The 23,018-nt window shown below is 42.7% G+C and overlaps 1 protein-coding gene across 1 annotated transcript in view; it reads left to right on the top strand.

Moving 5' to 3' along the window:
- Nucleotides 1-23,018, top strand: part of LOC129824479 (unconventional myosin-IXb-like) — an 81,329-nt gene that overhangs the window by 24,663 nt on the left and 33,648 nt on the right. The window contains exons 3-22 of the mRNA XM_055884182.1: nucleotides 6,058-6,152; nucleotides 6,661-6,723; nucleotides 8,150-8,249; nucleotides 14,937-15,037; nucleotides 15,715-15,838; nucleotides 15,972-16,061; nucleotides 16,352-16,468; nucleotides 16,874-17,008; nucleotides 17,200-17,321; nucleotides 17,562-17,703; nucleotides 17,988-18,177; nucleotides 18,397-18,475; nucleotides 19,747-19,839; nucleotides 20,043-20,082; nucleotides 20,266-20,388; nucleotides 20,598-20,678; nucleotides 21,284-21,517; nucleotides 21,657-21,806; nucleotides 22,038-22,195; nucleotides 22,298-22,588. Of these exons, the coding sequence (XP_055740157.1) occupies nucleotides 6,058-6,152; nucleotides 6,661-6,723; nucleotides 8,150-8,249; nucleotides 14,937-15,037; nucleotides 15,715-15,838; nucleotides 15,972-16,061; nucleotides 16,352-16,468; nucleotides 16,874-17,008; nucleotides 17,200-17,321; nucleotides 17,562-17,703; nucleotides 17,988-18,177; nucleotides 18,397-18,475; nucleotides 19,747-19,839; nucleotides 20,043-20,082; nucleotides 20,266-20,388; nucleotides 20,598-20,678; nucleotides 21,284-21,517; nucleotides 21,657-21,806; nucleotides 22,038-22,195; nucleotides 22,298-22,588 (2,528 nt within the window). The remainder of the gene's footprint in view (nucleotides 1-6,057; nucleotides 6,153-6,660; nucleotides 6,724-8,149; nucleotides 8,250-14,936; nucleotides 15,038-15,714; nucleotides 15,839-15,971; nucleotides 16,062-16,351; nucleotides 16,469-16,873; nucleotides 17,009-17,199; nucleotides 17,322-17,561; nucleotides 17,704-17,987; nucleotides 18,178-18,396; nucleotides 18,476-19,746; nucleotides 19,840-20,042; nucleotides 20,083-20,265; nucleotides 20,389-20,597; nucleotides 20,679-21,283; nucleotides 21,518-21,656; nucleotides 21,807-22,037; nucleotides 22,196-22,297; nucleotides 22,589-23,018) is intronic.

The following is a 23,018-nucleotide window of genomic DNA, read 5'->3' as shown; positions in this document are numbered from 1 at the left end:
AGATGCAGGCATCCTTTCTTACTCCGTTGCCGGCGAGGAAGGAAACAGCTCAGGGATTTCACCATGAAGCCAATGGTGACTTTAAAACAGTTACAGAGTGTGTAATGGCTGTGATAGAATTTAGGATGGATCAACAACATTGTAGTTACTCCACAAAACTAACTGAATTGACAGAGTGAAAAGAAGGAAGACTGTACAGAATAAAAAATATTCCAAAACATGCATCCTGTTTGCATAAGGCACTAAAGTAAAATTGCAAAAAAATGGACAAAGCAATTTAACTTTTTGTCTGAATACAAAGTGTCAATTTTGGGGCAAATTAAATACAACACATTACTGAGTACATCTTCATATTTTCAAGCATAGTGGTGGCTGCATCATGTTATGGGTATACTTGTAATTGTTAAGGACAGGGGAGTTTTCCAGGATAATAAAGAAACGGAATGGAGCTAAGCACAGGCACAATCCTAGAGGAATACCTGGTTGTCTGCTTTCCACCAGACACTGGGAGATGAATTCACCTTTCAGCGGGACAATAACCTAAAACACAAGGCCAGTCTACACTGGAGTTGCTTACCAAGAAGACATTGAATGTTCCTGAGTGGCCGAGTTGTTAGATTTTCAAGCCAATTTAATTCCAAACTGTATGGCAATACCTGAAAATGGTTGTCTAGCAATGATCAACAACCAATTTGACAGAGCTTGAATAACAGGCAAATGTTGCACAATTCAGGTGTGGAAAGCTCTTAAACTCACAGCTGTAATTGCTGCCAAAGGTGCTTCTACAATGTATTGACTCAGGGGTGTGGATACGTATATAAATGAGATATTTCTGTATTTCATGTTCAATAAATTTACAAACGTGTTTTCACTTTGTCATTATGGGATATTTGTGTGTAGATTGATGAGGGGGAAAGATGCATTTTAATACATTTTGAATTCAGGCTGTAATACAACAAAATGTCGAATAAGTCAAGGGGTATGAATACTTTCTGAAAGCTGCGTATGTCTGCTTAGACCACTGTTCTGTTATTACTGTATAAGTGCAGTACTGTCATTAGTAACGGGTTACATAAGGCACAAAGTAGGGCTGTGCCCCACACTCCCACCTCTTCCCAAGATAGTCTGTTCCCGGATCAAAGATTCTTCAAAGTAAAAGAATCAAAAGATTCTTCAAAGTAGCCACCCTTTGCCTTGATGACAGCTTTGCATACTTTTGGCATTCTCTCAACCACCTTCATGAGGTAGTCACCTGGAATGCATTTCAATGAACAGGTGTGCCTTGTTAAGGTGTGCCTCTGCAGTTGGCACTAATAAGCAACAAGGTCCAGGGTAGAGGTCTGCATGGGACTGATTTCTTCATCCCTCCTGCACCCGTAGCTTTTCATACTGCACCCTCTGGCTTTCTGTCCGACTCCCACCCACTACCACAATAACTGGTCCCAAGCCCAACCGCAGTCCCTCAATGTTATTTTAGGCATATGTGACGCAGCTCACTTGACAGCCATGGTTCCAGCAATTTTGCGCCCTATAGGCAATATCAAAATAACATAAGAAATAGCATAGGTTAAACTACCAGAGATTCTCCCATGGCACATTTTATATTAAGCTATCAGTATTACTGGGCTATAATCAGCCAATAGGCTTGACTTAGTTTGAAGAGGGCAGAGTTGGAGAGACTTGCACTTTATCTTGAGCTCTTTCTATGGCCTACCTTTTAGGAGCGGGAGACATGAGTGATACATTTTTATTTTTAGGCAATGTAGTAAACTATAGTATTTTGGAAGTAATGTGATTTACTCTGTGTCCCCCTCCAATCTTATTCATTATGATCTAAAAGGCAAAACTGATCCTAGACCAGCACTCCTATTGCCTGGCTACCCAGACTCCTTGCGCCGGCCAAACACCACGGCACGCTCACGGACGGACGTTAATTTCTTATCCGCAATGAGCCTGGAGTACCTCCCCGCCGTCTGATTTGGCCAGAGCCAGAACACACGTAGGTATAGCAGCAGTTTGAAAGTTCGCAATAGACTTTGATACTGTGATTGGTTGGAGATGAACCCATCGATGATTACTTTGTTTTGTAAAAGGCCACTCTTGCCCCTCATCACCATAAACAACTTCAATGATGGCAGTCTCAGATTAAAGTATGTAGCGAACAACAGAGCAGCGGAATCATTAAGTGTGAGTCGTCAGGCTAGCACTCTCACTCTGAGACATTTTATTAAAACAGGCCCAGATTATCTACAGTGTTTTGGACCAACCTCTGGTGTCCTGATGGACTCCCTATTATGAGAGTTAATGCTATGATTGCAGGGACCTAGGCCCCACTTCCCTCTATCTGAGAGCATGCCAAAAACGACAGTCACTTCACATGGTTAGGAGACGTAGGCCTGCAATAAACGTGTCTTTCCAGAGTTGGCCTACAACAAACCTTCGGGCAGTGATCATTTAGAGCTGGAACTTTTTCTTCTGTGTATTGTTCTTTGGTTGAGCTCCATTTCACTTCCTTGAACACAGCAGAGGCAAACCGAGATGTATGGTTAGGAGCACTATTTTTAATAAACACACAAGACCAAGAGCTGTTGACTATTTCTAGCAGCCAGCTCCCTATGTTTAGGGTCTCGGACTTCCTTCTTTTTGTTTTTTGTTTTTTTGTAACGAGTCAAACTGTTATGGGGAATGTCTCTGTCCCTCACATGCCAATCAGAGAGTAGCTGATTGGCTGGTTATTGTGTGAGGGAGGGGTTGGTTGCTGCTCTGTTCGGGCCCTACAGCTCCATAGGGAAATGTGTATTATGGAGGCCGTGTTGGGGCGTTGGATAGAGGAGACAGAGGGAGTAAGAGGAGAGGTGGAGAGACCGAGAGAGAGGGAAAGAGGAGAGGAGAACCCAGAACAAGCCAAGACGTATTTCCAGATATTTCTTGTTGGAAAGTAAAAGCTGTGTTTGAAAGAGGATGATAACTCATAGTGTTTACTTCACTATGGAGAGGAGGGAGGAACATTCCTCAGGCTCTAGCAGCCTAGCAGTCAGTTTTACTGGCACACTTGGCTGTTGGAGGGGGAGGGAGCGAGATATAGAAGAGGCGGATTCGGAGGGAGAGAGAGAGAGGGGTAGAAAGAGAGCAAGAGAGAGACAAAGGAGATGGGAAGGGGGGGAGAGAAATTGGAAAAATGTGAAAGACAGACAGAATGGGGGGAGAGAGGGAGGGGGGAGAGAGAGGATCAGAGTGTTCAAAGTAATACTGTATGTACTGAGGCTGTATAGAGGCCTGTGAAGGCACAGCCCTGACGTGTCAAGACAGGATCCCCTACTGTACTGTAGCCCTCATTGGAATCCTCCAATACACCACCACCACCTCAACCCAAATACTGTTCTTCTGTAGGGGTGGAGTCTGGGTCATGTTCAGTGGGTCCAAAAATGGTGAAAATATGCTAACCTCTCACCATTACAATAACAGGGGAGGTTAGCATTTTGTAACTGTCTCACTCATCATTATTCACAATTCATTCAGGACTTTCCGTAATCATGGCAGCATCCACATTAAAGTGGGGGGGGGGGGACGACTATGTACAAAGTGCTGTAATTTCTAAAGGGTTCACCCAATATGTATCATTTCAAATTCAAAGTGCTGGATTACAGAGCCAAAACAACAACATGTTCACTGTCGCAATACTTTTGGAGGGGTGTGTACGTGTGTGTAACCAACCTTCTTGCCACAGCTCGCATTGATGGGCCATCCTGGATGAGCTGCACTATCTGAGCCACCTGTGTGGGTTGTAGACTCCGTCTCATGCTACCACTAGAGTAAAAGCACCGCCAGCATTCAAAAGTGACCAAAACATCAGCCAGGAAGCATAGGAACTGAGAAGTGGTCTGTGGTCACCACCTGCAGAATCACTCCTTTATTGGGGGTGTCTTGCTAATTGCCTACAATTTCCACCTTTTGTCTATTCCATTTGCACAACAGCATGTGAAATTTATTGTCAATCAGTGTTGCTTCCTAAGTGGACAGTTTGATTTCACAGAAGTGTGATTGACTTGGAGTTACATTGTGTTGTTTAAGTGTTCCCTTTATTTTTTTGAGCAGTGTATTTTTTCCCTCATCAATAGACACACAATACCAAAACAGACAAAGCAAAAATAGGTTTTTAGAATTTTTGGACATTTTATAAAAAATCTACATATTGCATTCAGACTCTTTACTCTGTACTTTGTTAAAGCACCTTTGGCAGCGATTACAGCCTTGCGTCTTCTTGGGTATGACGCTACAAGCTTGGCACACCTGTATTTGGGGAGCTTCTCCCCTTCTCTGCAGATCTTCTCAAGCTCTGTCAGGCTGGATGGGGGAGCGTTGCTGCACAGCAATTTTCAGGTATCTCGAGATGTTCCATCGGGTTCAAGTCCGGCCTCTGGCTGGGCCACTCAAGGACATTCAGAGACTTGTCCCGAAGCCACTCCGTCGTTGTCTTGGCTGTGTACTTTAGGGTCGTTGTTCTGTGGGAAGCTGAACCTTTGCCCCAGTCTGAGGTCCTGAGCGCTCTGGAGCAGGTTTTCATCAAGGATTTCTCTGTACTTTGCTCCATTCATCTTTTCCTTGATCCTGACTAGCCACCCAGTTTCTGCCGCTGAAAAACATCCCCACAGCATGATGCTGCCACCACCATGCTTCACCATAGGGATGGTGAATATTTCAATCTTGGTTTCATCTGACCAGAGAATCTTGTTTCTCACGGTCTGAAAGTCCTTCATGTGCCTTTTGGCAAACTGCAAGCGGGCTGTCGTGTCCTTTTTTTTTCTGAGGTGTGGCTTCCGTCTGGCCATTCTACCATAAAGGCCTGATTGGTGGAGTGCTGCAGAGATGGTTGTCCTCCTGGAAGGTTCTCCCATCTCCAGAAAGGAACTCTGGAGCTCTGTCAGAGTGACCCTTCTCTACCGATTGCTCAGTTAGGCTGAGTGGCCAGCTCTAGGAAGAGTTTTGGTGTTTCCAAACATCTTCTATTTAAGAATGGTGGAGGTCACTTTTCTTGGGGACCTTCAATGCTGCAGACATTTTGGTACCCTTCCCCAGATCTGTGCCTTGACACAATCCTGTCCCGTAGCTCTACGGACAATTCCTTTGATCTCATGGCTTGGTTTTTGCTCTGACATGCACTGTCAACTATGGTACATTTTATATAGATAGGCGTGTGCCTTTCCAAATCATGTCCAATCAATTGAATTTACCACAGGTGGACTCCAAGTTGTAGAAACATGTCAAGGAGTATCTATGGAAACAGGATGCACCTTAGCTCAATTTCAAGTCTCATAGCAAAGGGTCTGAATACTTATGTAAATAATGTATTTTTGTTTTTTAATTCTAAAAACCTGTTTTTGCTTTGTCATTATGGGGTATTGTGTGTAGATTGAGATTTTTATTTTAATCGATTTTAGAATAAGGCTATAATGTAACAATGTGGAAAAAGTGAAGGGGTCTGAATAATTTCCGAATGCACGTACAAGAGTTGCTTACCAAAACGACATGTATTCCTGAGTGGCCTAGTTACAGTTTTGATTTAAATTGGCTTGAAAATATATAGCAAGAATTGAAAATGGCTGTCTAGCAATGATAAAAAAAGAATGTACAACTATTGTACAATCCAGGTGTGCAAAGCTCTTAGATTTACCCAGAGACTCACAGCTGTAATCGCTGGCAAAGGTGATTCTGACATGTATTGACCCAGGGGTGTGAATACCTCTGTGAATTAGATATGTCTGTATTTCATTTTAAATCAATTTGCCAAAATTTCTAAACACGTTTTAACTTTGTCATTATTGGGTATTGTGTGTAGATGAATGAGAAAATATATTTAACCCATTTTGAATTCAGGCTGTAACACATCAAAATGTGGAATAAGTCGAGGGGTATGAATACTTTCTGAAGGCACTGTATTTGTAGTGTTTGTAAAAATGCCAAATATTAGATTTAGCTTATGGTGACCCAGCCCTTTACAGTACCTCATCAGTTTTTGTAACTGTAAATAATATCTCCCCTCGCTCTGTTTCTAAATAGGCGTTTGGCAACGCGAAGACGGCACAGAACAACAACTCCAGCCGCTTTGGGAAGTTCATCCGGGTCAACTATCTAGAGAGTGGGGTGGTGCGAGGGTGAGGCAGTGTGTTTGTGTTATCATGTATTGCATGACATATTTCATACCATAGCAACACCTGTCGCTGCATGATGGCTGTATCATCACAGAAACAAGATACCATTCACTTTTAAATCAGTGGGATGGTTCATTTTTTTTAGACTTGCCTGGGTGCCTGTTTGTTTCTGCTTTCTTGCCAACGTCTTATAGCAAAGAGCACAAACAGATCTGGGACCAGGCTATATTTCCTCACTGAATGGCAACCACATTTTCATCAGTGAGTTTCTGGGTAAAATTGAATTGGTTTGTTTATGTAGTTCCTAGCTGCCAGTGTCACAGTGAAAGGGAGCCTGTCTCTCAAACATGACTGCTGTCATAACATTTCTTTTTAGTTCACAGCACACTCATTTGGCTTTATTTTAGAAATCAGACATAAGTACATAAAGCAGACATTTGTACACAAGCCACACTTCTATCAGTTGTTGGTATCGATTTTGAATTGATTGATCTGTGTGTCTCCCTTGCAGGGCGGTAGTTGAGAAGTACTTGCTGGAGAAGTGTCGACTGGTGTTCAGAGCTAAGAATGAAAGGTATGGCTGGACTAGCAGAGATCTGACACACACACACACACACATAGATGGAGTAGAAGGGAAGAACTGGCGCTTGACAAACATTTTCCCGCTATTGACGTAAATTAATGATTCAAGCGAAAGCAGGTGCAAATCTGGCTCATCTAAATTTTGACTCTGTCCCTTACTGAATGAGTCCTTGTTTGGGATATTGAAATGAGTGCATCCAAGAATAATTTTTTTATGAAGGTGTCAACACTAATTCAGGAAATTCACGCTCAGATCGTGAATTGTGCAGAAGCTTTTCATTTGTCATAGCAGCATCACATCAGCTATTCTATGAAGCAATTTTCTGCTTCGTACTTTCACAGGCTGTAAGGTTAATGCCACATCAACAGCATGCGCTCCTGTGACTGTAATGCATAAAAGACATGTTATTTTATTAGCTTCTCTTATTTAAAGTTGAACCCTGGTCTGAAGTGTAACTTAGTCTACTTCACTTTCTTATTAATTCAAATCATGCGGAAAAGCATAGAGAAGGTATAAGTGATAGCACCACTATACATTACTCTCTTGCTGCAAAATGGAAACTAATAATGGAAACACTTAAAGATGGACTCCACATTTTGTTTTGTTTACTAAACAGGTGAGCAGCATGGTAAAAAACATTGCAGTAAATATTCTGCTGTTCTATGTCGTTGCTGTCACTTCTTTGTTGTTGTACTATCCCAAACAGACGTTGCGGTTTCACTATTTAGGATTCCAGCTTTAAAGGCCCAGTGCAGCGTTTTTATATAAATATCAAATATTTTCTGGGTAACAGTTAAGTACCTTACTATAATTGTTTTCCATTAAAATTGACAAAAATAGCTTTTTAGCTAAATTTTACTAGGACTGTCTGGGAGTGGAACTTTTTTTTTATTGGTCTATTAACTAATTTACCACCTGGTGTTGTCACCAGGCAATCTGAAACTCCCGCTCATGCAAACCTGCTGATTAGATGGTCCTGTGTAGATTGTTTTTTCAACCAGCAACGATTAGGTAATAACACTGATAAATACATTTTTTTTTAAAGTTTAGTGTTAGTTTCATCAGCTATTGTACAATATGATACAAATCACACAATCACACCATTTGAATCACGTTACAATGTTAATTACAGATGAATGTACTATATATACACACTAATGATTAACAGTCTGACTGGAGACCTATGTTTTTCCTGACCAGGGAATAACCAGAGCCTTACAGTAGTTGTTGCCTATAACTAAGGCCTGGAATCTTTCTTGGTCAGGTCATGCAGTCAGAAAAAAACTCCTTGCCCTCTCTACAGTACAGTATAACCTCTAACATCTGACCTTTAGGAACTACTGTGTGTCCTAGTACCTGCTGGTGGGTGCTTCTGACTGAAACAGACACAGTATGACCTCTGACCCTTGACCTCTAGGAACTACCATGTGTTCTACTACCTGCTGGTGGGAGCATCCACGGAGGAGCAGAGAGAGTTCAGTCTGCTGCAGCCTGAAGACTACACATATCTACAACAGGTACTAGCTCACTCACTCTCTCACACACACACATTCACACTCTCTCACACACACACACATTCCCACTCACTCACTCTCACACACACACATTCACGCTCACTCACTCTCACACACATTCACACTCACTCACTCTCACACACACACACATTCACTCACATACACACTTACACAGGGTATACACCAGTTCAGTTGAGTTCATTAACGTCATAATCATTACACACTAGGGTTTAATAGCGGGAACCGGGTTACTGAGATTTCCCAACCAAACCCACTACCATTTCCCGGGATAAATAACTGCGAGAAACTGGTCAATTATAATAAATTATTTCGATGAACAGCATGACGTGAAATAGAACTGTTAAAATTATATGCGATGTCTAAATCTGGCTTCTCTGGCCTTCTCTGCTCCGCTATCTACATGATCAATCATCAACGCTCAGGGTGGGGACACACAGTGCATGTCAGTATGGAGCGCAGTTCACAATGCATGTATCATCTCATCAGCTGGTAACTTTTTTTTCTTGTGACGAGTAGGCCTACAGTAGCCTAATATTAGGACTGAATGCGTGTCTAATTTACATATCTCCATCTAGGTTTTGGGGGTCACCGTATTTTTGTACTGTAAATATATATATATTTTTTTGCAACTGCATAGTTTTAATACAGTCAATCACTCGAATATCGTTGCTTTAAATCAGTGCGCACTCGAGCACTTTCTCAGTCTTACTCTCTCTCCATCCATCCCATTCAAATTGCATCCAAAATAGATAATCCTGTTCAAGATGGATGGATGTCCCATCTACCCCTTTCAGGTAAAACATTCAATGCAGTATTAGCCTTGTACACTGAGTGTACAAAACATTAAGAAGACACACATTCCTAATATTGAGTTGCACCCCCTCATTTGCGCTCAAAACAGCCTCAATTCGTCGGGGCATGGACTCTACAAGGTGTCGAAAGTGTTCCACGGGGATGCTGGCCCATGTTGACGCCAATGCTTCCCACAGTTGTGTCAAGTAAGCTTTATGTCCTTTGGGTGGTGGACCATTCTTGATACACATGGGAAACTGTTGAGCATGAAAAACCCAACAGCATTGCAGTTCTCGACACAAACTGATGTGCCTGGCACCTACTACCATAACCTGTTCAAAGGCACTTAAATAATTTGTCTTGCCCATTCACTCTCTGAATGGCACACATACACAATCCATGTCTCACGGCTTAAAAATCATTCTTTAACCTCTACGGGATGATTGTCCCTAAACGGGGACGGTTGTTGCTAACGAGCGCCAATGTGACTAGAATGGCGTCGTATACAACAGCCAACTTTCTGGGACATAGACATGTCTTATATGGGCAGAAAGATTAACAAGAATTTAGGTTTTCTGCAGTGTCCAATTAACAGTAGCTATTACAGTGAAAAAATACCATGCTATTGTTTGAGAGTGCACAACAACAACTTTTATCACGGCAACTGTTTTGATACATTCACCTCTGAAGGTAAATAATGTACTTACATTCAGTAATCTTGCTCTGATTTGTCATCCTGAGGGTCCCAGTGATAAAATGTAGCATAGTTTTGTTTTATGTTCAAATGTATGAACTGGGGTCTATAGTTTGATCCCACTGCTGTCTCTGGCTCCACACCCACCCTGCACGGCCATAGAGATGGGTGAAAGTTAGTGTATAAGCTAATGATCCATCATGTATGACATTCCTGGGAGTGTGTAAACTTACATTTTTTATAACCATAGCATTTTTGTACTCTATAGTTATGCACTTGAAAATGTATCAATTGACCAATTTCACCACATTTTGGGCAAACTCCTGGCAGACTTGATACAAAATATTGTGCAGTAATATAATTCTTCACTGGATCAGTCTGAAACTTTGCACACACACACTGCTGCCATCTGGTGGCCAAAATCAAAATTACACCTAGACTCATATCTGAAAGTATGGCTTTTCTCTTGCATTTCAAAGATGATTAAAAAAAATATATATTAACGCATGTTTTTTTGTTTGTATTATCTTTTACCAAATCTAATGTGTTATTCTCCTACATTCATTTCACATTTCCACAAACTTAAACGGGTTTCCTTTCAAATGGTATCAAGAATATGCATATCCTTGCTTCAGGTCCTACAGGCAGTTAGATGTGGGTATGTCATTTTAGGCGAAATTTGGAAAAAAAAAGGTACGATCTTAGAGGTTTCTAACGTGTCTCCTCCCCTTCATCTACACTGATTGTAGTGGATTTAACAAGTGACATCAATAGCTTTCACCTTGATTCACCTGGTCAGTCTGTCATGGAAAGAGCAAGGGTTCCTAATGTTTCGTACACCCAGTGTTTTACCTAATGAATGATGGGTTAAGGGTTAATATGCATAAGCTTCTAACTTATAGCCTCTGTCATCATGTTCTCTTGCACAATACGCACCTGCTCTCCTCTGGCCTCGATTAACTAGAATAGCTTGTTGGACATTTTTTTGAGCAGGGATGCAAGCTTGCTCTTGTTTGCTGAATGTTAAATTACATTCTTTCAAACTCGTTGGGAGTAGCGGTACCACAGATATTGAAATGAGCAAGATGCAAGACTTCGCTCTCAAACACGTTGCACAGAATTAGGGGAAATATTATGAAAGGTAGGGCTATATGCGTCAGCCTACTAATTATAAAAATGTGACATAGGCTCTATTAGATTTCAACATATTTTTTTAAAATCAAATTCACTAGCCTATAATTGTAACTTTGCAGGCCGTATGTCCTGCACCAGAACCAGAGTACAGTAATACAGTACACACTCAAAATGATTACTGGAGCGTGTTTCATTTATTTACCCAAGAGAGCATACATCTACGGGCCTTTAAGTTTTTCTGTTGTGCGTAATGTGCGGTAGCCTATATCCCATTATATGTATTGCATAACGGCACAATCATTTGGGTTTGGTCTCATAAAATGTATTTTTAATGTAGGGTTCATCTAGCTCCGGTAGCGTCAGGCCTGAATTTTCATGCCGATCAAAGCTATCGCTTCCGCTTTTGGCAGGAAATACCGGGATACCCGGGAGAATTGTGATTTATTCTCGGGAGGGAACATTTTGTGTAAAATACAGGGAAAATATGAAATCCTATTACACACATCCTGGGGCTGTGATCAACTGAGAGCGCAGGGTGTTCCAGTGAGAACGTAGTTCCCCTAGTGATCTTTATTCTCAGATTCGTGCTATAAATCCATCTGAGCAATATTGATACAGTGCAGTATATCTGTGTGAAATATGCAGAAATCTATGTTTATTACTTTGTCGAGAATTATGTTCTCAATGTTCATAACCCTATTAAACTACTCGGTCTGCAACCCACAATTTATAAGATACTGGTTGAATGAAACAGACGGAGGCCCAGCCTACAATAGTCAAATGTTTATTCACGAGAACGTTCTAAAGTCTACAATACAAAGACATCCATTTTATAGCGGCGCACATACTTCCACACAAACAGTAGATATCCTACGCACATAATGTATCAATACCCAGCCGACAAAGATTAGGGACCGTGAGAAGCACTCCCTGTGCTCCCTCAAATCTCTCTGTGGCCCCTTGCCAAGGTTGGCACCGAATCTTGCTCAGACAGTCTGTGTGTCACGTTCCTGACCTGGTTTCTGTTAGTTTTGTATGTGTTAGTTGGTCAGGACGTGAGTGTGGGTGGGCAGTCTATGTTTTCTGTTTCTATGTTGGTTTTGGGTGACTTGATATGGCTCTCAATTAGAGGCAGGTATTTTTCCTTTCCTCTGATTGAGAGTCATATTAAGGTAGGTGTGTTAACACTGTTTGTGTGTGGGTGATTGTCTCCTGTGTCAGTGTTTGTCGCACCATACGGGACTGTTCGGTCTGTTTGTTCATCGTTCTTTTTGTGTAGTCTATTTTCCCTGTTCGTGCGTTCTTCGTGTTATTTGTAAGTTCATATTGTTCAGGTCTGTCTATACATTTCGTTTTGTTATTTTGTAGTTTATTCAAGAATAGGTCGTTTTCTGTCTTCATTGTTTTGTCGTGTCTTTATTAAATTAAGTATGCCTTGGTTCAATCACTACTCCTCCTTTTCGGTTGAAGAGGAGGAGGACTACCGTTACACTGTGTTTAAGATACTATAGAGACATATTGTACAGATATATTGTTTTACCCTAATTCTGACTAAAACTACACATTTCATTTATTATAATTTTACTGACTAAGACTACACACATCATTAATAATAATTTTATGATTCTAATGTATTTCATTGATGATTCTAATCAATTACATAGTTATATAGTTTCAGGGTGGAATATTCTAATCATTCATTTAAACATATAAATTACATTCACATACTTAACCTCTCTTGGGTACGTGAGACGTTAGCGTCCCACCTCTTCAACAGCCAGTGAAACTGCTGGGCGCCAAATTCAAATACAGAAATTATAAAAATTCAGAAAACAAAACATTTTACATAGGTTTAAAGATTAACTTCTTGTGAATCCAACCACGGTGTCAGATTTTAAAAATGCTTTACGGCAAAAGCATATTGTACGATTATTTGAGAACATAGCCCACTAGACAAATCATTACAAACAGTAACCAGCCAGGTAGAACAGTTGCACAATTTAGAAATAGAGATAAAATGAATCCCTTACCTTTGATCTTCATATGGTTGCACTCAGCAGACATTAATTTACTCAATAAATGTTCCTTTTGTTCGATAAAGTCTCTTTATACCCAAAAACCTCAATTTTGTTTGCACGTTCTCTTCTGTAATCCACAGGCTCAAACGCAATCAAAACAGGAAGACAAAAACATCTAAATTGTATCCGTAAAGTTCATAGAAACATGTCAAACGATGTTTATATTCAAACCTCAGGTTGTTTTTAGCCTAAACAATCAATATTATTTCAACCGGACAATAACATCATCAATTTAAAAGGTAAACAAGAAACGCACTCTCTCGGTCGTGCACATGAAAAAGCTCTGTGACATTTTAGGGTCCACTCATTCAGACTGCTCTTACTTCTTAATTTTTCAGAATACAAGCCTGAAACAATTTCTAAAGACTGTTGACATCTAGTGGAAGGCATAGAAACTTTAATTTGAGTCCGAAGTCAATGGATACTGTAATGGCATTGAATAGAAAACTACAAAAAAAACAACAAAAAAACTTCCTGAATGGATTTTTCTCAGGATTTCGCCTGCCAAATCAGTTCTGTTCAGACACTATTTTAACAGTTTTGGAAACTTTAGAGTGTTTTCTATCCAAATCTACCAGTTATATGCATATCGTATTTTCTGGGCCTGAGAAGCAGGCAGTTTATTTTGGGTATGCATTTCATCCAAAATTCCGAATGCTGCCCCCTACCCTAGAGAAGTTAAGATAAAAAAAGATGTGGAGCATGTATGGAAGTCAATACTTGTATAACTTTTCATAGAAAACCTGGTTTGGAGAGCTATACCGTATTGCTGTATTTATTATTAAAATGTGTCCCAAATGGCACCCCATTCCCTATGTAGTGCACAACCTTAGAATAGGGCCTATAGGACTCTGGTCAAAAGTAGTGCAAACTATGTATGGAATAGAGTGCCATTGGCCCTGATCAAAAGTAATGCACTATGTAGGGAATACGGTGACATTTGCGACGAACATTACATGCTGACCAAACCGAATGCACGCGTTCACATGTTGATTTTGTACCCCCACACCAGACACGATCAGGACACGCATTTGGGGACATATCGAATTATATTCATTTGGGGACATATCGAAAAGCATTAAACATTCATGGCAATGTAGCTAGCTAGCTTGCTGTTGCTAGCTAATTTGTCCTGTGATATTGACATTGGGTTGTTATTTTAAATGAAATGCACAAGGTCCTCTACTCCTACAATTAATCCACAGATAAAACGGTAAACCAAATTCCTTTCTCGTCATCTCTCCTCCTTCCACAGGCTTCTTTTTTACTTCTTTGGACTTTAATATGGCGGTTGGCAACCAACTTTACGGTGCATTACTACAGCCGACTGGAGTGTGGATGTCAGTTCATCTTTCAATCACCCACGTGGGTATATACTCCTACACACCAATGAGGAGATGGGAGAGGCCGGACTTGCAGCGCGTTGAGTGTCACAAATAGAACCTATTTCTATTTTAGCGCCTGGCCACGCAGGACCTCGCTGAGGCGTGTGAGCAGTGTGGGTGCAATGATTGAATAACGTGTATGTGTACATTTATTTTTGCAACACTCTCGCACGCGATGCGAGCGGTGTGGTCAGCATGTTAGTGTCAAACAGAGTTAATCTCTAGTCTCTGACGCAAGGCATTCTGGTACTTGCGTCAATAGCGTATTCCAATACAACAGAAATATGTACATAGTTCTCTCAATCTCCATCACATTAATTTTAATACAAGTACTCTTACATATGTAAATAACTGTAAAATAAAATATCTTTAGATACAGCTCCTTGAATTAACTGCAAACATTAACTCTGTAACCCATTAAAGTCCATAGCCTGTACTCCAGCAATACAGATGCTAAAAGCATGTCTTCATATTTTCTCTTTATGTTCTGTCAATTGTCTCTCTATTTTCTCTTTTTTTCTGTCTTAAGTGTATTGAGATTTTAAAAAATTGTTTCAATTAAAATACTCTCTGTCACTCTGCTCAGGAGTCCTTTCATTTAGAAGACGCTGAGAATCTCAGACATGAGTTCGAGAGGCTTCATCAGGCCATGGAGATGGTGGGATTCCTGCCCTCCACTAAGAAACAGTACGTATACGTAGGGTTAACTCTTCAGGCGAGCAGTACGTAGGGTTAACTCTTCAGGCGAGCGAGACAGAGTGTGTGCGACGAAGAGAGAAAGAGTGAAGTAGACAGAGGGAGACAAACTATAGTTTATAGAGATATCTCAGAAACTTTATCCTCTCCTCTTTACGTCCCCTGTACCATACTCTTGTCATCTGTCATGATCCCTGATATCATCTTTTTCATGAAGAGTTTCTGCCACAGTCACACCTGATGGAACTAAAACAGTCCGTATGTAACAGTGCAACTCTCCAAGAACTCCACCGCTCTCTCCCATTTCCGCAGCAGGTTAGAACTTGTCAGTCCTAGCAGGAGAAAAATGCAGGGAACATTTCAGCAGCAGACATCTGATCATGGCCTTAGGGTGTGGCAGGTGGAACACTAGAACTTAGTTGCTCACCTAGCGGCCTACTGTGGCTGTTTCTCAATGTAATTATATCGTAGCTTGTAAACGATTATGCGTGTATATATGTATTGTACCCTTGAAATAAGGATGATGCCATAACTCATACTACTAGCCAGTGAGAGGTGCTCATGGTGTGTGAAACTGTTATCCAGGTGTATTGCGCCCTATGTTTTCTTGTGCAGGATATGATCAGTAATCCTGGTGTATTTTATAATAATCGTGTGTTTCTGTGTAGGATATTTTCCATGCTCTCTGCCATCCTGTATCTGGGCAACGTGACGTACACCCAATCAGAAGACGGCCAGGGGCTGGAAGCGGGGCCAGCAGATGTCCTCTCAACCCTGTCTGACCTGCTCAAGGTAGAGGAATCAATCAATCAATCAGTCAATGTATTTATTGTGTAATCATTCAATCAATCAATATCTTTAGTCTCACCTGCTTAGAGGAACACCTGTACACAGCGTTAACTGACAATCTGCTCTGTTCTCATAGGTCAAACAGGAGTTGCTGGTGGAGGCTTTGACCAAGAGGAAACAAACAACAGCCAATGACAAATTAGTGTTACACTACACTCTCAAAGAAGTAGGGGTTCTAACACCAGTTACATTTATTTGACTTTTTCTTCCTCACATGACATGAGGGAAAACTCCAGAATGTAGTTATAGCCAGGACCTGGATATTTTCCTTGTCATGTCACGTGTGGTCAGAAAAAAATTGGTGCCCTGGTATTGTGGACTTATATGGCTCTTGTTAGCTTTGCAGCCCTTTCTTGGGGTGTTTCTTGCTGTTATCCTATAGGCCATAACGATTGGTGTCTTGTTGTTGTCCTACCCAGGCTGTAAATATTGTCGTCTTGTTATTGTCCTACCCAGGCTGTGACAGCGCGGGACTCCATGGCCAAGTCTCTGTACAGCGCTCTGTTTGACTGGATTGTCCTGCACATCAACCACGCTCTGCTCAACAGACGAGACATGGAGGAGGCCATCTCTGTAAGACAACCATTCACTGTACTAACCCAAACCCAGAGACAACCCTAACCTAACCCTTTCACTGCAGCTTTAAAGCCACGATCTGTAACTTTCACTTCCAGTAAAAAGTGCTGCCCCTGCATTTGTTTGACAACCTTTCACTGTACTAACCCTAACCCAGAGACAACCCTAACCTAACCCTTTCACTGCAGCTTTAAAGCCGCGATCTGTAACTTTCACTTCCAGTAAAAAGTGCTGCCCCTGCATTTGTTTGACAACCTTTCGACGCAGCTTTAGAAAGTATTAGTTTTACTTTTATTACTTCACATTTAACTTTTCAATTTTCTCAATTTTCTTTCTCTGCATTGTTGGGAAGTAAGCAAGCAGTAAGCAGGAAAAAATAATTTATATTAGGATTATTTTTAGTGTTTGTCCATAGGTATTCTGGATATATTCGGTTTTGAGGATTTCCAGACGAATAGCTTTGAACAGTTCTGCATCAACTACGCCAACGAGAAACTACAGTATTACTTCAACCAGCACATCTTCAAGCTGGAGCAGGTGAGCTCTATAAGGGAAAGGAAAGGGGGATAAGTTGTCAGTCGCACAACTGAATGCACTATAAACCCTTCACCCCATAAAAAGGGTACCTTCATGTGAAGTTAAATCATCTCTAATTGGGAGTCAATCATCATTAATTTATTCATCCACCCATCTATTCACGCATCCATCCGTCCATCCATCTATTCCAGAAAGAGTACCAGGCTGAGGGGATCAGCTGGAATACCATAGACTACACGGACAACCTGGGCTGTATCCATCTGATCAGCCAGAAACCCACTGGGCTTTTCCACCTACTGGATGAGGAGAGCAAGTAAGTCTGGGAGGGCCAAGAGTTTGAACCTAAAACCAGGGCCCAGAGTGTTTCCAGTCAGGTCACGTGGTCAGGAAAATCTCCTGGCCCTGTCTGCAAGGGCTGTATCTCAGTAGTCTGTAGTTACGTCTTGTCTTGTACCTTTATCACCACTGATTTAGAGGAAGTGGACAGATGAAAAGAAGCTTACTGGTTGGCTTCCTCTATTGCTTTTGCCTAACCCAGTCTTTGTGTCCTTAGTCTCCCTCAGGCCACGGATGACACTCTGCTGAACAAGTTCAAGCAGCAGCATCAAGACAACCCGTACTTTGTCCCCACCGTAGTGATGTTACCAGCCTTCGTCATCCAACACTTCGCTGGGAAGGTCAAATACCAGATCAAGGTAGAGAAAGTGCAAGGGGAGCAACCTATTAGTCTACACTGTCAGTCGAAAGGACATCACACAGCTAACTGTCCTGCTTCCAACCCTTTCTTTGTCCTGTCTTCCTCCTCTCATTGTGTCCCTCTCCCTCTACATCTCCTTCCTCTCCTCCTTCCTCCATCCCTCTTCCTCTCTACCGCCCTGTGTCTTTCTCTCCCTTCTCAACCCCTCTCCCTCGTCATCTCCTCTCATTCCCTCTCTCTACCTCTCCTCTCCTCTTCCCCTCCTCTCCTTATCACGATCAGGATTTCCGGAAGAAGAACACGGATCACATGCGTCCGGACATCGTGGCATTGCTACGTAGCAGCGAGCGGGCATTCATGCGTCAGCTGATTGGGTCAGACCCGGTGGCAGTGTTCCGATGGGGCATCCTCCGGGCCACCATACGCATCATAGCGGCCTTCAACAAGGCCGGAAGCCGCCGGGCAGTCCCAGGTAGGCTTCACTTTAGATGCCCTCTCTCTTAGACCTGTCCAATCGGGGTATTTCACGTTTACATGAACTGGCCGGGCAAGAGAAAACGGTGCTCTTTTTATGAGCATATAACTGGTCAAGAGTTTTTAGTTGTGAGTCTCTTGAGATATGACCTGCTACACTTTGGTGGCAACGATGATGATAAGATGACTAACATGGCAAGGCCTGTTTACTCTACAGGTCTGGTGGAACGCACCTCCCGTCGGTCTATAGGGGAACTGAAGAGGAGGCCGAGCTCGGCTCTGCAGAGACTGTCCAGGCAAGAGGAGAGAGACTATGCTGCCACTCATTACAGTTGCAACATTATAGTTGAACATGTTTCACCTTCATCTAAAGAGAAGAGGCAGAAGGCCTTAGTCCAGGGGTGTGCTATCGTATCCACAGAGGGCTGATGTAGGGGCAGGTTTTTGTTCCAGCCAAACGCATCAAATCAAAGTTTGTCGGTCAGATGTGCCAAATACAACAGGTGTGGACTTTACAGTGTGTGTCTTCATGTGTGTGGGAGTGTCAGTGTAGAAATAAATAATTAAGGGGGTCAATGTAAACAGTCCCGGTAGCCATTTGATTACCGGTTTAACAGTCTTATGGCTTGGGGGTAGAAGCTGTTCAGGAGCCTTTTGGTCCCAGACTTGGCATTCCGGTACCGCTTGCCGTGTGGTAGCAGAGAGAACAGTCTATTACTTCGGTGGCTGGAGTCTTTGACAGTTTTTTGGGCCTTCCTCTGACACCGCCTGATATAGCGGTACTGGATGGCAGGGAGTTTGGCCCCAGTGATGTACTGGGTTGTACATGCTACCCTCTGTAGCGTCTTGCGGTCGTATGAGGAGCACTTGCCATAGAAAGCGGTGATGCAGCCAGTCAAGATGCTTTCAATGGTGCAGCTGTGGAACCTTTTGAGGATCTGACGGCTCATGCCAAATCTTCTCAGGCTCCTTCACGACTGTGCTGGTGTGTTTGGACCATGATAGGTTCTGATTGATGTGGACACCGAGGAACTTGAAGCTCTCAAACCGCTCCTCTCCAGCCCTGTCGATGTTTCTTGTAGTCCACGACGAGCTCCTTGGTCCTTCCCACGTTGAGAGAGAGGATGTTATCCTGGCACCACACTGCAAGGTCTCTGACCTACTTCCTATAGGCTGTCTCATCGTTGTCAGTGATCAATCCTACCACTCGTGTTGTCGGCAATCTTAATGATGGTGTTGGAGTCGTGCGTGGCCGCAGTCGTGGGTGTACAGGAATTACAGGAGGGGACTGAGCACGCACTCCTGAGGGAGCCCCCGTGTTGAGGGTCAGCGTGACGGATGTGTTGTTGCCTACCCTCACCACCTGGGGTGGCCCGTCGGGATCCGTTTTCAGAGGGATGTGTTCAGTCCCAGGGTTCTTAGCAGCTTAGTGATGAGTTTGGAGGACACTATGGTGTTGAACGTGAACAGCAATCTCACGTAGGTGTTCCTTTCGTCCAGGTGGGAAAAGACAGTGTGGAGTGCAATAGAGATTGCGTCATCTGATTCAACTAACATGTTTCTCCAGCCACAGCTCCCAACTGGACTTCTCGTTCGATCGGTCCGATGACAATCCTCTGGAGGTGATCGAGGACATCTTTGCCAACTACGAGAAAAAGAAGTATGTGGACTGGAGGGAAAAAGCAGGAGCCAGGTTGTTGATGGGGATGTTACATACTGCACATTATCAACAAGAAACTATGCTGAAAACTAGCCTGCTGTAGCCAACTCTATCATTGTCAAGCCATGAATACATAACAATTGTCATCCATCTTGCCTGTAAAATCCAGTTCACCACCATCTCTCTGTCTTTTCTCCCCATAGGAAGAGCAAGGCCAGCAAGCACAAGCAGCTCATTCCTACGGTAATGTATTAGTAGTTTCTTGGGTCTTTTTATTGGTTTATGTTACTTCTGTACTGTCTTTACAGTTCACATAGACTGGACAGTCTCCTGGCCCTATGTATAAGCATATTACAATACTGTGTCATTGTAGTTGTGTAACAATGTGTGGTGATGATTGATTGATTGATGTAGTACGTCCTACAGAATCTGATGAACACTCGGTCCCTGAAGCACATCGTCGGCCTGACGCTCCATGACCGCGCCTCTCGCTCTCTGCTCCACCCACATCAGAGGAAGAAAACACCCAGCATCAGCGCTCAGTTCCAGGTCTGCTTGCCCAACACACATGCAGGCCGCATGCACACACACATGCAGGCACACACACCAGCCTCCTCCCACTGAGAGCTGACCAGAACAATGAGCTTGTCTTAGCATTGTGTGTATGTCATTAAAACTCCATTAAAGATCACTAATGGAGGCTGTAAACAGCATTCCCTCAGCTAACTGGTGTGATATATTGTAATGTTATTCTGCAGGCGTCTCTCAATAAGCTGCTGGAGACTGTGGGGAAAGCAGAGCCTTTCTTCATCCGCTGTATCCGTTCCAATGCTGAGAAGGTAGGATTACATGTACTGTATAAAGATTGTCTATGTCTGTCCCTTAAAGAAAAGGTCACATCATTTTCCGTGAAATTTCACATGTGAAATTTTTTTGGGGGGGAGCACTTCACATGTGGTCACGTGAAATTCATGTGGTTTTTCCGTAAGGGAATACCTAGGACGATACAGTAGTTACCAGGGTTGGGGTCAATTCCATTTAAATTAAGAAAGTAAACCAAATTCCAATTCAGAATTTTTCTATTTGAAACGCATTGAAGAGAATTTGAATTTGTGTACTTCCTGAATTGAACCCAACCCTTATATTTATTTGCATTTTGGCAATTTTAGCACAGGGGTTTTCAAATTTCCTCCGGGACCCCCAGACATATCACAATTTTGTATCCCTAAACTAGCACACCTGATTCACCTAGTCAATGGCTTGATGATTACTTGACAAGTTGAATCAGGTTTGCTGGCTCTGGGAATATTTAAAAAACATGGAATGTCTGGGGTCCCCGAGGAACGGTTTGAAAACCCCTGATTTAGCAGATGCTTAAGTCACTACTGATGACAGAATTTCTCTGTTTAATGCATTGGGATGCAACTCTTTGTGTTCCTTGTAGAAGGAGATGCTGTTTGACAATGCTCTGGTGCAACAGCAGCTGAGGTGCACAGGCATGTTGGAGACGGTACGCATCCAGAAGTCTGGCTACAACGCCAAGTTCACCTTCACAGAGTTCCTAGAGCAGTTCAAAGTGTTGCTGCCTAAAGAAGCCACCACAGCACCAGAGGACATAGCTAACCTTCTGCAGAAGATGGGTCTAGGACAGAGCACGTACCAGATTGGGAAAACCAAGGTAACACTTTACATCCTAGCCATTATAGCCTCCATAGAAAAGCTGAAAAGTGATTAGTAATTCTTGCTTAAACAACAAAAATCATCATTTGACTTTATATTAAACATGTAGTCCCATCTAAATGTCCTTTTTCTCCCAGGTGTTCCTGAAGGAGAGGGAGAAGCAGCATCTCCAGGACACCCTGAACAAGGAAGTGATGCGTCACATCGTCATCCTGCAGCGCTGGTTCAGGGCCTGTCTCAGCAGGAGCCACTTCCTCTACAAGAAAGACGCCGCCATCAGAATACAGGTTTGTACCTATATGGCAGAAACGATGATCACACTGGTAACTATTGATTCAAATCACAACAACGTGTACAAGACCGATCCCAGCCCTTGTAAAATAATTTTCAGGGAGCGCTGTATAGAAAGCCCCTGTGTGATAGGGTAAGATTAATGTATTTTTACAGCGGTGCGGCTACTGTGTCCTAGCCCAATTTCCCCTCGGAGATAACAAAGTTGATCTCATCTTCTCCTATAGCGATGTTGGCGTGCGTTCCGGGCGGACACCAGATGCCGTGCGGCCACAGTGATCCAGGCAGCGTGGCGAGGCTCTCGGAAGAGGATTGACTACCTGAGAAAGAGGAACAGCATCAAGAAGATGCAGACACTGCTCAGGAACAAACGAGGTCCAAACAGGTACTAAGACTCATCTTTTTATATCCTAAAAATGTACAATAGAACTTTGAACTTCAGGGCCCTGAGTTTTTCTGACAAGCACAAATCTGACCCTACTTCTAGCTCAATGGCTGAGGTAGAGAAGCCCACATCTCCCCAGCTACCTTCCAAGCCCCAGCCCCCGCCCAAGCTGCAGCCCAAGCACCATACCCAGCACCAGAGAAGCCTGGAGAGGAAGGAGCTGAGGAGGCAGCACAGTTTGGAACCAAGCCCCAATAGGAGCCTCCACCCAGGCCCAGAGGTTAACAGACAGCAGGCTACCCAGAGGAACACAGAATCGAAGAAGAAAGAGGGTAGAGGCTTTCCACCTCTCAGCAGACCTCTCTCCCTTCCCCTAGACCTCAAGGATTGCAGGTACGATTCTCTCCCATCCCTCACCTCTCCCGCTCACCCCATCCTTCACCTCTGACCTATCCACTGTGATAGCTGATGTGTGGTGACCTTTATGGTGCAGAATGGCTGCCATGGCAGTGGCATCCCCCAGGTGGTTGCTCTCTACATATTGGTAGTGGATGAAGTGAGTGCCCAGTCTCCCACCCACCTCAATGCAAGTTAAGTGTTTTTAGCACCTGCTGAAAAATATTATGTAAATGTGTTATTATTCAATGTAAAGTGTTTTGTTAGGTGGAAAAGCACCATACCATTCAAACGTTTGGACACCTACTCATTCAAGGGATTTTCTTTATTTTACTATTTTCTACTTTGTAGAATAATAGTGAAGATGTCAAAACTGTGAAATAACACATATGGAATCATGTAGTAACCATTTTTTTAAACAAATCAA

This window comes from Salvelinus fontinalis, chromosome 26 (assembly GCF_029448725.1).
Source record: "Salvelinus fontinalis isolate EN_2023a chromosome 26, ASM2944872v1, whole genome shotgun sequence".
Classification (NCBI taxonomy): domain Eukaryota; kingdom Metazoa; phylum Chordata; class Actinopteri; order Salmoniformes; family Salmonidae; genus Salvelinus; species Salvelinus fontinalis.
Note: the sequence above shows the minus strand (reverse complement) of the source record. Positions and strands in the feature narration are given on the sequence as shown.